At 54.8% G+C, this 14018-nt stretch overlaps 1 protein-coding gene and 1 pseudogene across 2 annotated transcripts; one reads left to right on the top strand and one right to left on the bottom strand.

Moving 5' to 3' along the window:
* Positions 1-7614: 7614 nt before the first annotated feature.
* On the bottom strand, positions 7615-9544 carry CUNH11orf86 (chromosome unknown C11orf86 homolog). 2 transcript variants are annotated; one of them, XM_035012392.1, is made up of 2 exons: positions 8971-9544; positions 7615-8416 (listed from the first exon to the last, which is right to left on the bottom strand). In XM_035012392.1, the coding sequence occupies exons 1-2, from the start codon at positions 9238-9240 to the stop codon at positions 8318-8320; spliced, it is 369 nt and encodes a 122-aa protein (XP_034868283.1). In that variant the 5' UTR covers positions 9241-9544; the 3' UTR covers positions 7615-8317. The 2 variants fall into 2 exon arrangements, with proteins under 2 accessions (XP_034868283.1, XP_034868284.1); XM_035012393.1 differs by having other exon boundaries at positions 8301-8413.
* A 158-nt stretch (positions 9545-9702) lies between these two features.
* LOC118016324 lies at positions 9703-10303 on the top strand (annotated as a pseudogene).
* The last annotated feature ends 3715 nt before the right edge of the window (positions 10304-14018 follow it).

Raw genomic sequence — 14018 nt, 5'->3', positions numbered from 1 at the left:
TACACTATCAGCTTTGCTGGGTCTGCAGTTGGCGAACTGCAGACTTAATCTCTATAATGAAACAATTTTTATAATAAATCCGTATTTAAGATTTTTTTTTTAAAGATTTTATTTATTTATTTGACAGAGAGAGAGATAGCTAGAGCAGGAACACAAGCAGGGGGAGTGGGAGAGGGAGAGGCAGGCTTCCTGCTGAGCAGGGAGCCCGATGTGGGACTCGATCCCAGGACCCCAGGATCATGACCTGAGCCGAAGGCAGACGCTTAACGACTGAGCCACCCAGGCGCCCATAAATCCGTATTTATATATGTCTCACACTGGTTCTGTTTCTCTGGAGGACCCTGACAGATATGCTGACCTTTGAGCTTTCTGGTCCTCCTATGGAAAGCTTGGAGTTGGCAGCCTGGACCAGATGACTGGGAAGACAGTTTGGGACATGTTGAAGGGGGGCTGTGTAAACATGGAGAGGGGGGAGTTGTGTGACCTTGGGCAATTGACTATTTCCTGTAAGAGCTTTATATTTTAGTTGGAGAATCCATCTTGTCCCATGTGATTCCAGGAAAGACAACTCAGACCTGACCAGTTAGAGCCTTGCATTACCTGCCATAGTGACTGGTTCAGAGATGAGCCCGTGGACAGAGATAAGCATTCTTTCCCTTTGTGTTTCTGGATATAAGGGCTGGGAGCTGCTGCAGATCCATGAGGAGACCATGAAGAGAGAATGAATCTGAGAGAGAGATGGAGAGAGGGAGAGGGAGATAACACAGGTCCTAGGGATAGGCTTTGAGCCCCTGATCAAGCTATACCTGAAGTTAGTCTGTGTCTAAATTTTTCAGTTAGGTATACCAATATATTCTTTTCTTCCTCAAGTTAGTTTAGGTTGAATTTCTTGTTAATTGAAATAGAAAGAGCTGTACCTGGAAAACCATCCAATCCTTTCATTTTCCAGATTAAAAAAAAGTACAACCCAGAAAAGATGAAAGACTTCCCAGAGGTCACACAACTAGTGAGCAAATGGGTAACTGAGCCCCTTGAGCCAACCAACCAAACCCCCTACTCGATGTCTCTGAAGATACAGGATCCTTGCTTGGGAACAGGCTGCCCCAGCCCCCATTCCAGGAATGGAGTCTCCCTTGTGGAGCAACTTGGAAGTCTGACCAGGAGGAGTGTCCTCTGGGACCACTCCCACTGTGCAGGCTCAGCTCACTTTACCTCCCCGTGGAACGTTTACACCCGTCCCCAGGGCCCTTCTGCTGTGGCAGGTGAAGTGGCAGACATTGAGAACAGCTTTGGATTCTAGCCTTCCAGCCATCCCTGGTCTATGGACATTTAACATAAGCACACTGACTAGTCACGGTGTGCGTTCCAGGAGGGAGCAGCCGTGCGAGCAAAGGTGGAGAGGTGGGTTGCTTGGCTCCAGGGTGGAGGCGAGGACAGAAGTAGGAGGAGGGTGTGGAAGGATTGAGAGGGTGTCCAGCGCCAAGGGCAGAAGCAGGGGCCCAGACCCGTGGCCAGCCTCCTTGGCGCCCGTCCTCACCAACCCATCCACCCCCAGCTGTCAGGATTGAAGCCGACCCTGGGAAGCGGAGGGCCAAGCACCCCGCCCTCTGGGAGCTCCCCACTGGGGTGGTGGAACCCAGCAGAGGAAAGAAGACAGAAGGTGGACCTGTCCCACGCACATGGTGGGGACCTGGTGTGGAGTACAGGGCGCTCAGCCTGGCTCATCTCACTGGGTGTGACCCATTCAAGCCCGCCTCTCCACCGGGGCCTCAAAACCCTCATTTGCAAAATGGAAACAGTCCACCTGCACTCCGCCCAGAGGGTCCCCACCATCCTCTGGGCTGGAGTGGTCACAGGGAATCTTTAAGCTATCCCTCTTCCTCAGCTACTGAAAACCCTGTGACGGCTCCCCAGGTGAAGTGGTGTCCCTCGTCCTTTGTGCCTTGTCCCTTGTGGATCTGTCCTCACCTGCCCCGCTCCCACTTGTTCCCCAGGAAAACTGAGGTGTGCCTGAATCTCCCAACACTCCAGCTGGGCCACATCCCCGCGCCCTTCCCTCTGCCTGGCACGCCCTTCCCAACCCTTCCACTGTGGAGAAGCGCACTTGCACTGCTGTCCGCTGCTCAGGAAGCCTTCTCCGATGCCCGCCCTCCAAGGACCCATCTCCGGGCACACCTGCTCCCTGAGCCAGCTCCTGGAATGCGGGTTCATTTCCGTGGCTGTCGCCGTGGTGGATTCAGGGGCCGTGCATGTCATCCCGTCTGAAGTCTTCACCAGAGCAGGGCTCTGAGTGTTGGCTGAACTGACTGCTTGTGTCTGGAGCTCAGAGAAGGGAGATGGGGCCTCGTGGGGGTGGGGCAGGGCGGTTCAGTGACAACCACAGCGCAAGGGGAGGAGAGGCCTCCCTCCCACGCCCGTTCCTGCCTTGGCACTAGAGGAGAGACTGCATCCTGGGAGGCCCCAAGGCAGCTGTCTGGTCTGTGGCTGGGCCCACTTCCCTGGATCCTGATGCCCACGGCCCTGCCAAGGCCCAGCCAGGCCAAGGTGAGCTGAAGACACACTGGGCTCTGAGCGCCAGGTTCTCATTGAACGGGCGCTTCTGTGCGCTGGCCCGGGCTCAGTGCCTGTGTGCCTTGGCCCATCTCATCCCCAAGATGCCTCTAGTCTGATGCTATTATTAGCGCCCCCATTTCCCAGAGGAGGCTGCTGAGGCTCAGAGAAGGGACCCACCTGGGGTCACATCAAGTGAAGCTTCTGGAACTGGCTGCTAAGAACCGAGTACCAAATGCTCTAAGTGCTTTGCATGTGTTAACTTGGGAAATACAACAACCCTGTGAGGAGGGACCAGTTTTGTATTTATTGAACAGATGCGGAGACTGAGGCAGAGAGAGGGGTGAGCGCCTTGCCCAGGTTCACCCAGTTAGTTAGTGGCGGAGCCAGGGCCCTAACTCGGGCATTTGGCTATAGAGCTTTTAAATACGTTGCTCTCCTGCCTGATGATGAAGGTGGTAAGGAGGGGGAGGCAACGGTGTTCCTTCTCAGGACACGGCACGCCCCAATTTGCAAAGCTTTTGCACACTTGGCACTTGATGTGCCCTTCAGCCCAGGGAGACGCAGAGATCAAAATTTCCATTTTACAGAGGAGGGTAATCATTGGCCCAAAATCCCTCCACAAGTTAGTTGCAGGGTAGGGGCTGGGGCCCCAGCTTTGACGCTCAGGCTCGGGCCGAGCCTGGCCCCCTCTGACTACCTGGACATTTTGAGTTTGTGGCCCACCCTGTCCCCGAGGAAAGGGGCTTTGGGCGCACAGGGTGGGCAGAGAGTTCTGGCTTGCTGTGGGACCTTAGCTTCCTCGTCTGTAAAATGAATGGCCTGGAACCGTTGGTCTCCGAGTACCCTTCCAGCTGAATTCGCTGTCCTTACTCTGAGAGGTGCTTGGGGATGCAGTGTTCCCCGCTTGCCTTGTTGCCTTCCCCATGACGGCAACCAAGTGGCCCCATTTCCCCTGCAGGATGTTTTCCCCCACCTGCTGGCGGCCTCCTCCCATCCGGCATGGTTGCAAGCTGCAGGAAGCTGGGGAAAGATGTCCCACCAAGCCCAGAGTTTCCCACTGGCTCAGGAATCAGGGCCTCCTGCTTGATCTGCCTTGTGAGCTCCTACCCCACTCTGCATCGAAACAGAACAGCTAGTCATCTGTCTGTCTGCCTGTCTGTCTCCCTCTCAAGCAGGACTGTGAGCTTGAGGGCAGAGGTCCCATGGAAAGAGCAGGGCTTGATAAACAGTGAGCTCTCCGGTTCTGGAAACATGCAGAGGGGCAGGGACAGGTTGAAGGGTCCCAGGCCCCTCCAGCTCCTGGCTCTGAGCCCCCATGGCATAGGAGAGGCCTGGGAGGCTCTGCCCTTGTGGGCAGCAGGAACAGAACGCAAAGGCACGAAGCCTGCTCTGCTCTATGTGACCTTTGGGCACAGGAGGACCTGAGGGTGGAGCCCTTCGAGAGCCTGGAGCTTCTGTGCTGACAGGGTCATCTCTCCACACAGGTCACCCCTGCCACACACATCAGGGAGGCCTCCAAGGGGAGCCACCGCCTCCCACTTAGACCCATGAGGTCGGCAATGTCCTCTGAGGTCAGCTTGCTAGCTGGCTCAGGAGCTGGCCCGCCCAGAAGCAGCCTTACATCCCCTCCCTCTCACCTTGTTTGAACCCAAGCCCCTGCTGTGGCTCTGGCCCAGCTCGGTGTGGTACCCAGGCCTTCTCCTGTCACCTCACCCCACCCCCAAAAGCTGACAAGGCAAGGTTATCCTCTCTCTCTGACAGACGAGGAAACTGAGGTCCCAGGGGCATGAGTGTGTGAGTGGCAGTCACAGAGCCTGGCTGGAGGCTCAGGGGCCTTCCCGGTGGCCCGCCCACCCCAGGAGAGTGAAGTCTTCATGTGCAGGAAAAACCAAGATAACAAGGCCCGAGGAGGGCACAGCTGGGGAGGCAGGGAGGTGGGGAGGGGGACCGTTGGTGACACGTATGTCCAGAGCCTGAGCCAGGGACATTTGTCCTGTCGTAGACCATTCAAATGGTTTGCACCTCCCAGATGCACCGTGTCTTCTCTGGGCTTCCCATGCCTCTCCCTCTACCTGGAACACTTATTCCCTCCCTCGGCCTGGCTAACTCCTACTCTTCGGCTGCAGACAACTCAGCACTTCAACTATTTCCTGAGCACCTACAAGGAGGCAGACACTGTCCAAGGTGAGCTGTTCACAGTGAGCGAAAAGAGAATTGTCCCGCCTTCTGGAAGTTTCCAGTCCCGAAGGAACCACACAGAGCTGACATGAAATAGTTGGGATAGACTTGTGGCTGTCACGAGTGGACCCCAAATCAGAGGCTTCACACAACGAAGGCCTATTTTGCAGCCTTGTCACAGTCGAGATGGGTGACAGGGAGCTCTGTTTCTGTGCCACAGTCATCCCCTAGCCTTAAAGCCCCCTTGGGTCCTCTGCACTGTGCAGGCTTGGGAGCGAAGAGGGAAGCATTGAGGGCTGGGCGGGGAGGCTTAGCGGTGGGGTCTGGGGGGGCGTGCATGTCACTTCCTTTCATACTCTACTGACCAGAGCTTGGCCACACAGCCACACCAGAGTGCAAAGAAGTCTGGGAAATGTCACCTAGCCGGCACATCCGGGTTTGAACAGCTGGCCAGTCTCTGCCAGGCAGAATCACACAAACACTGTGTTAGTTTCCTGGGGCTCCTGTAACTATTCCCCGGATTCTGTGGCTTAAAGCAACAGGAATGTCTTGTCTCATGGGGCTGGAGGCCAGAAGTCTGAGATTGAGGTGCTGGAGGCTCTAGGGGAAGATCCTTCCTGATTCTGCTGGTGGCCACCGGTGGCTGCGGGCGACCCTAGGCTTCCTGGGCTTGTGGTCACATCACTCCACTCTCTGCCTCCGCCTTCACATGGCCTCAACCTCTGCGTCTTTTCCTTTGTGCATCTCTTTAAGAGAGCTTCTTGTTGGAGTTAGGCCCCTCCCACCCTGATAATCCAAGATGATTCCTCATCCCAAGATCCTTAATTTTTTTTTTAAAAGATTTTATTTATTTATTTGACAGAGACAGAGACCGTGAGAGCAGGAACACAAGCAGGGGGAGTGGGAGAGGGAGAAGCAGGCTTCCCGCCGAGCAGGGAGCCTGACACGGGGCTCGATCCCAGGACCCTGGGATCATGACCTGAGCCGAAGGCAGATGCTTAATGACTGAGCCACGCAGGCGCCCTCTCCTTAATTTTTTAACGATTGTATTTATTTATTTGAGACAGAAAGAGAGAGCATGAGCAGGGGGCAGAGGGAGAGGGAGAAGCAGGCTCCCTGCTGAACAAGGAGCCTGACGTGGGGCTCAATCCCAGGACCCCAGGATCATGACCTGAGCCCAAGGCAGACGCTTAACTGACTGAGGCACCCAGGTGCCCTGGTCCTTAATTTAATTGTATCTGTAAAGATCTTTTTTCCATAGCAGGCAAAATTCACAGGTTCTGGGGATGAGAATATGATGTATCTATTTAGGGGCCACTTTCAGGGCAGGGTCACCTGGACTCCTTCACATGGTAGCTGGCCTCCAAGAGGCCAGAAACAGAAGCTGCAAGGCCTTTTAAGGTCCAAACTCAGAAGTCCCAGATCATTATTTCTACCGCATTCAGTTAGTCCAGGCTGGTCATAGGACCCACCCAGATTCAAGGGGAGGGAAAATAGAATACCGCTCTGGATGGGAGGTGTGGCCAAGACACAGTTCAAGAGGACATGCATGCACCATGGGATGGAGGGTTGCAACCATCTTTGGAAACAACTTATCAGAGTGTGTGTGTGTGTTTTGGTGAAGGCCTCAGCCGAGGGGCCCAAATATATGCTCCTTGATGACGGGGTTGCTGATGAGGCTGAGGTTGAACTATTCTGCCTGAGTGGGAGCCCCCAAACCCATGAGCTATAGGCCCACCCAGCCATCAGCTTACTGGGTGACCTTGGGCCAGTACCTCATTCATTCAACAACAGCGTACTGAGTACCTAGTATGGGCTGGGCTCTGAGCCAGGCACTGGGGTCCTAGTGGTGAGCAGGCCAGGTCCCCATGGAACCTTCTGTTTTGTGGATGACAAAAGTTCATAACTGGACAAACTGGTCACAGAGCATGACAAGTAGGAGAACAGCAAGAAGTTGGGCTAGAAAGTCCCTGGGGACACAGAGGCCAGGCTGAGCCTCGAGGGCAGAGACCTGGAGGGCAACGAGGACACCTCCCCATTCTGGGCCTCAGTTTCATCCTCTAGACATCCAGAGGGTTTGCCAGAGCTATGGACTCAAACTATGCTTCCTGGAGTCCTGGGGCTCCCCAGAGGCACCCCAGGGGCTACTGCAGAAGGTGGGAGAGCAGCGGGCATCTAAAGTTTGTGACTAGTTGGGCTGGAAGCTTCTGGTCAGCTCTCAGAGTCCAGCTTCCAAGCCAGTCACCCCAGTCTCTGATCCCAGTGATTTGTCTGGGGCAAGATTTCCCCAGGAGCCCTCTTGTTCCTCAGTGGCCCTGCCACAGTTCTGGGCTCTGTGGAAACAGGGACCCCCCTTTCTGTCTGGTTGGACCCTCAGGTCTCCCCACCATCCCAGGACAGACCTTGCACTAGGATGCGTGCAGCTGCCCCCTCACCTTTGACCTTGGGTCTGCTTGAGCCAAGAGAGCCTCAGGGACCCCACAAGAAGTACCAGCATCTCTTAAAGAGCTCAGGCTCTTTGGGGTAAGACCCTCCCTTCTGTGTGGACTTGGACGAGCCCCTTGCTCTTTCTGGGCCTCAGAGTGAGCACAGAGGTAAAGCAAGTCCCCCAAAGCTGGCTGGAGGTCAGCACAGGGGGAGGTGGCAATTCCTCTGGGGAGTGAGGTCAAGAGAAGTGGCAGGAAAGACCCAGCCTCCTGGGGACCCATCGGGGACCTGCCCCTGGTGCTCCTGCTCCACCATTCTGGCAAATTCTGAGCCAAGCCTACCCCCCAGCCCCAAGGCAAGTTAATCACTAGGCAAATAGTTTACTTCAGCTCAGCAATCTTTATTCCTGTGTTCACTCGGAAGGTTGGGAGCTGGGTGGGGGTGGGGCCAGGGGTCCCAAAGACAGTAATTCCTTCCTCGCTCTGGGCCTCAGTTTCCACCTCTGTCACACAGGGAGGGAAGGCTTCCCCTGCTTCCTTCACTGCGACACTGTGAGGATACAAGTGACCATATACAGGCCTGGGCCTTTCAGCCACGGAGCTCTGGTACTGACGACCTCCCTGACTCAGTCCTTGCCCCTGGGGGGCTTGCTGTCAGGGAGGGAGACCCAAGCCTTGCCCACCACTAGCTGCGGGCAGGTGGGGCATGGCAGGGGGGTGGTGGGCAGGCAATGTGCGAGAGCCCCTCAGCCATCGGTCTGGCTTCACTGAGCTCTGTCCTGGAAGTTCATGACTGGTCTTGTGTGGGGCCCATGCTCTCAATACCCTTACTTCTAGGCAGGTTTCTAAGGCCCTCACACATGTCACTGTCCAGGGGTGCCCCCATGCCCAGAGGGCAGAATCCACCAGGAAACAGAACTGAGCCCCCTTCTTCTCAGCCCTTTTGGGGTCTTTGTGGCAAGCCAGCCTTGGAGTGGAGGACCAGGGCCGAGGGGCAATCACAGGACCCTCGGGTGAGCTGGTGGCAGAGGCCTCGGGGCACCATGTAAGGAATGCAGGAGCAGTCCATGCAGGGTGTCCAGGGGGCCGCGAAGAGGTAGGTCAGCAGGCATGGCCAGTCCATCTGGGTGTAGCAGGGGCCAACACCACTTCCAACATCCTTAGCTGGTGGTGCCCAGAGGGGGCTGTGGGGAGGCCGGCCGGCTCAGGGTCACACCAGGGAAGCTGGAGACAAAGCTCTTCCACCTTCTCCTCACCTGCTGGAAGACAGGGGAGGGGGGGGATCAGGGTCCTGATCTCACAACTGTGCGGTGGGCTTCAGTGTTGTTCCAGCCATAGCCACGAGGTGGTGGTAGACCCCAGAGACAGGAGCCCCTTTCTCCTAAAATAAGGAGGCCTGGCCAGGAGCCAGCAGCTCCCACCAAGGGGGTCAGGATGCCCCCTTTCCTGGGGCAGAGGAACACCAGATGTAACGCCGGGGAAGTTTTATTGGCTGATCTCCTTGCCTCCAGCGAAATCCGCCCATCCAACACATTGCCAGATGAATCATTTTCAAACAGCTCTGGCCATATCACCAGCCCGCTCTAAAGCTTTCCGTGACTCCCCAGTGCCTGTGGGGTAAATCCCAAATGCCTTTCGGGCCCTTGCAAATATGGTGCCTGGATGCCTCTCTTTCCAGACCCGTCTCCAGACAGCTCTGCTGTCTTCTTGGTCCTTGGCCCCATATGTTTCTACCTCTGAACCTTTGCAGCCATGGGTCCCTCTCTGTGGAGCGCCCATCCTCCCCCGTCCACCCATCAACCTTCCGCCAAACCTGTTGACACTGCTTCAGCCACCGCCGGCTGTCTCCTTGCTGGGCTTGGATCAGTTGCTCCGTGTCCTCCGGGCCCCCTGGCAGCCACTCCTGACCGGGCATGTCCAGCCTTTCTGGGCCTCCGACTGAGGGCCTGGACTCCTCATGCCCCTGTCTGAGGCTCAGCGCCCGGCGCAGTCGGCTCTCTGGAGGCTTCCCCCAGGGCTCCTGGAGTTTGCCGTAGGTGGGCCGTGGTCCTCGCAGGGACTGGCTGCGTGGGCCTGTCCCCATGGTTCTCGAGGCTGCGAACACAGGACTGCCACAGGTCCTCGGCAAGCCAGTGGCTTCTGAGATGGCCTGGAGTCTCCACCCATGTGATGGGAACCTACTTGGGGGCAAAGGTTGGTACTGCTGAGGTGGCCATCATAAACCAAAGGGCAGGCCACAGGGGACAAGCATCCTTGAGTCAGCGTCACCACTGCCTCTCTCTACCTTCTAGGGCAAGGGGTACAGGTCTCTTCCTCCTGCTCCTTCTCCTCTTCCAGGCAGCCTTCCCTGATCTCCCTACCCCTGAAGCACTTGGGCTCCCCTGAACTCCTGCAGCCCAGGATATCCAAATTCATTCTGTTGACACCGAGAACAGATGGCTCAACAGCAAAACAGAGATGGGCCTTTAAGAAACAGGACAGCTCCATTTTTTGTCCGACATCTTAGGGAGGCTGTAAGTGTGGCCGCTGATCTCCGAGCTTCACGATGCCTCCCAAGGACAAGAAGAAGAAAGATGCAGGAAAGTCAGCCAAGAAAGACAAAGACCTAGTGAGCAGATCTGGGGGCAAGGCCAAAAAGAAACGGTCCAAAGGCATGGTTCGGGGCACGCTCAATGACCTGGTCTTGTGCAACAAAGCTACGTATGACAAACTCTTTAAGTTCTCTAAGCGTAGGGGTGCCTGCGTGGCTCAGTCATTAAGCGTCTGCCTTCGGCTCAGGTCGTGATCCTAGGGTCCTGGGATCGAGCCCCACATCGGGCTCCCTGCTCAGTGGGGAGCCTGCTTCTCCCTCTCCCTCTGCCTGCTGCTTCCCCTGTTTGTTCCCCCTCTCTCTGTCAAATAAATAAATGAAATCTAAAAAAAAAAAAAAAAAAGTTCTCTAAGCGTAGAACCCCAGCTATTGTCTCTGAGAGAAGATTTGAGGTCCCCTGGCCAGGGCAGCCCTTCAGGATCTCCTCAGTAAAGGACTTATTAAACTAGTTTCGAAGCCCAGAGCTCGAGTCATTTACACCAGTAACACCAAGGGTGGAGATGCCCCCGCTGCTGGTGAGGATGCGCTCACAGATCCCACCAACGGTACATCTTGAAAAAGAAAACTTTGTTAAATTAAAAAAGAAAGAAAGAAACAGGACGGCTGCAGCCTAGAATAGTCAGACTCACAGAGACAGAAGGTAGCGCGGTGGTTGAGGGGCTGGGGAGGAACGGCCATAGCACTTCAGTCCTGCAAGATGACAACGTTCCGGGGATTGGTTGAACAACACCGTGAATATATGTTAACGCTACTGAATTACACATAAAAATGGCTACATGGCTAAATTTTACGTTTCTGGATATTTTACTGCAACTGGACATTATTCATTAGCTGAGACGAATCCCTTCCCCTTCTTGCTCAGTCTTGTCAGCCGCAAAACGGGTCGCTGTGAAAATCCAATGAAATCATGAATGTGGAAGAGCAAGATGGTCAGCAGCAGCTCTTTCAACCTCATGATAGTCCTATGAGGTGGGCATTGTCATCCCCATTTTCTAGATGGGGAAACAGAGGCTCAGAGATGAAGCACTTGGCATGAGGGCATGTCCAGGAAGTGGCGGAGCTGGGACTCGCTCCTTGGTCAGAACCCACGCTGCGGATCACTGTACTCCCCTGCTCTGGTGGCTGAGGTAGGACCCAGAGCCGGGCATCCTCCTCTGTGACCCCTGTCTGGGGTCAGGGACATGCGGGCTGCAACTCTCGGCTCATCCCTGACCTCTCCCTAGGCCTGGCCTGGCTCTCTTTCCTCTCTCTCTCGGGGTTGCTAGGGCTTCCCTGGGTGAAGGGTCTTGTCATATCCTCCAGGCTCATCTCCCAGCCAGAGAAGCTAAGGCAGGGCCGGTGTGAAGAGGAGCGTGGAGAAGAAGGGCCTGATCCTCTGCCCCAGCCTGTCCCAAAGTTGGACTGTGACCTGCAGGCAGGCCTCTTCCCTCCAACCCTGACCACACCTCTACTGTCCAACCCACAGGCCAACCCTGGTCCTGGTTGAAAGGCAGCAGGGGGGGAGCCTGGGTGGCTCAGTTGGTTGAGCGACTGCCTTCGGCTCAGGTCATGATCCTGGAGTCCCGGGATCGAGTCCCGCATCAGGCTCCCTGCTCAGCAGGGAGTCTGCTTCTCCCTCTGACCCTCCCCCTTCTCATACTCTCTCTCTCTATCTCATTCTCTCTCTCAAATAAATAAATAAAATCTTAAAAAAAAAAAAAAAGAAAAGAAAAAAAAGAAAGGCAGCCCGCACAGCGGGCTCAAACCCACACTCTCACTGAAACCTGGTCCGGGAAGAGTTTGCTGACTCAGACTTCTGGGACGTGCTGGGGTGAATCACTGACTCTTGTGTCAAGCATATAGCTGCCTGATTCCCTCCCGCCAAGTGTGTAATCTTACAACTTCCCAGATCCACGGAGGACAAGGAGATGTGTGTTCTCTTCCTTCCCTCCCTGCGGCCTCCTTGCCTTGGTCAGCTGGGAAGCTCTTGCCTTCTCCAGAAGCTGCTGTGCTCGGTGATAACCTCCCTTGAAGTCCCCTCTGCACGGGTGAGGGAGGCAGCTCCCCTCCAGTCCCACCCCCATAAACACAGTTTAAACACAGCAATTGTTGCTGGATGTTTTTTTTCTCCGTTGGTGCCCGCGGTTCTTGGTCACGCCACTTCGAAGAATGAAGAGGTAGACCAGACAGAGTGGTGGGCAGCAAAGCAAGGTTTATTGAGTGATAGCAAAAGTGATAGTACAAAGCTCCTAAGGAGGGAAGGGACCCGAAGGGGTTGCCCCCGGAGTTTCTAAGTCTAGGAGTTTTTATGGCGGGCTATTTTCATCGGATGAACCCTCCCTGCGCCTGTCATCCAATCAGGTTTTTGTCACCTATCTATCATATGGGAAAGGGTGGAGGGCTCCTTCCAGGGCAGTGTAAAATCCTTTTAAGGGTGGTTTCCTCTTAAGGTGGAGGTTGGGGGGTGGGGGGCTTGTCCCTGCCTGCCTGCCTCCCAATTACCCTTCATCACAGTCACACATGTATGCCTCCCCTCCGCCCCCCAACACTAGGTGTCTCTTGAAGGCTTTTCATCTCTGTGTTCCCAGAACACAACGTAGTAAGTACTCTGTCTTAAATATTGGAGACTATTCATTGTCTATTGCTGGCTAAAAAAATTACCCCAAAACTTAGTGGCTTAAGGAAACATTCATGTACCACCTCACAGTTTCCGTGGGGCAGGAATCCAGGCCTGGCCGAGCGGGGCCTCTGGTTCAAAGTCCCTCACAGGCTCCAGTCAGGGGCCTGCAGCCATCGCAAACTTCAGGTGGGGGGAATCTGCTTCTAAGGTCACTCGGATGGCTGTTGGTAGGACTCAGTTCCTTGCAGGTGGAGAGCCTCAGTTTCTCGTTGGTTGTTGGCTGTTGCCACATGGGCCTCTCCCAAGGGCAGCTCCCACCATGGCGGCTGGCTTCAGTTGGAGCTAGCAAGTGAGAGGGCAAGAGATGGTGGGCAGGCAGAAGCCAGAGTCTTCAGGGAACTCAGTCTCAGAAGTGACCTCCCACTGCTTTTGCCGTTTTCTGTTCCTTCTAGGGGAGTCACCAGGTCTAGTCCCCACTCCAGGGAGAGATCCCCACAGGGCTTGAACACCAGGAGGTGGGATCATTGGGGGTCATCATGGAGGTGCTTACCCACAGACCAGGATTTTATTATTATTATTATTTTTTAAGATTTTATTTATTTATTTGAGAGAGAGAACAAGCAGGAGGCGGTGCAGAGGGAGAGGGTGAAGCAGACTCCCCACTAAGCAGGGGGTCCGATGTGGGGCTCCATCCCAGGACCCTGGGATCATGACCTGAGCTGAAGGCAGACGCTTAACTGACTGAGTCACCCAGGCACCCCTTGTTATTTTTTTTTTTTTCTAAAGATTTTATTTATTTATTCATGAGAGACAGAGAGAGAGAGAGAGAGGCAGAGGGAGAAGCAGGCTCCCAAGGAGCAGGGAGCCCGATGCAGGACTTGATCCCAGGACCCTGGGATCATGACCTGAGCCGAAGGCAGACGCTTAACCATCTGAGCCACCCAGGCGCCCCCCCTTGTTATTTTTTAAAATTTATTTATTATTTTAAAAATATTTATTTATTTACTTGAGAGAGAGAGTGTGTGTGTGTGTGTTTGCATGCACATGCCCAAGCAAGCATGAGCAGGGGGAGGGGCAGAGGGAGAGAAATCCCCAAGCAGACTCCCCATTGAGCACGGAGGACTCCGTCCCAAGACCCTGAGATCACAATCCAAGCCAAAATCAAGAGTTGGACGCTTAAACAACTGAGCCACCCAGGTGCCCCAGATTTGTATTTAAACCATCATGCTGCCCGAGTTTAGAGCCTGGCGCTTCTATGTGAGAGCTCTGTGCTTTGAATGAGTGGCTTACCCTCGTGTGCCTATAATTTCTCAGCTACAACGTGGGGAAAATACCTTATTTCATCAAACCTAAGGTGGTGTTGATGGAAAGGTAGCATTAATTCACACATCATTAACAAAGAATACTTGAGGGGCGCCTGGGTGGCTCAGTTGGTTAAGTGTCTGCCTTCGGCCCAGGTCATGGTCCCAGGGTCCTGGGATCGAGTCCCGCATCGGGCTCCCTGCTCAGGGGGGAGCCTGCTTCTCCCTCTCCCTCTGCTGCTTCTCCCTGTCAAATAAAATAAATAAAAATCTTAAAAAAAAAAAAAGAATATTCGGGGTGCCTGGGTGGCTCAGTCAGTTAAATGTCTGCCTTAGGCTCAGGTCACTCCCCCCCCCCACCAACTTGTGCT

The sequence above is a fragment of the Mirounga leonina genome, unplaced genomic scaffold (assembly GCF_011800145.1).
Source record: "Mirounga leonina isolate KUSES-001 unplaced genomic scaffold, KU_Mleo_1.0 Mir_166, whole genome shotgun sequence".
In the NCBI taxonomy this organism is placed as follows: Eukaryota; Metazoa; Chordata; class Mammalia; order Carnivora; family Phocidae; genus Mirounga; species Mirounga leonina.
This window is presented reverse-complemented; position numbering and strand designations above follow the sequence as displayed.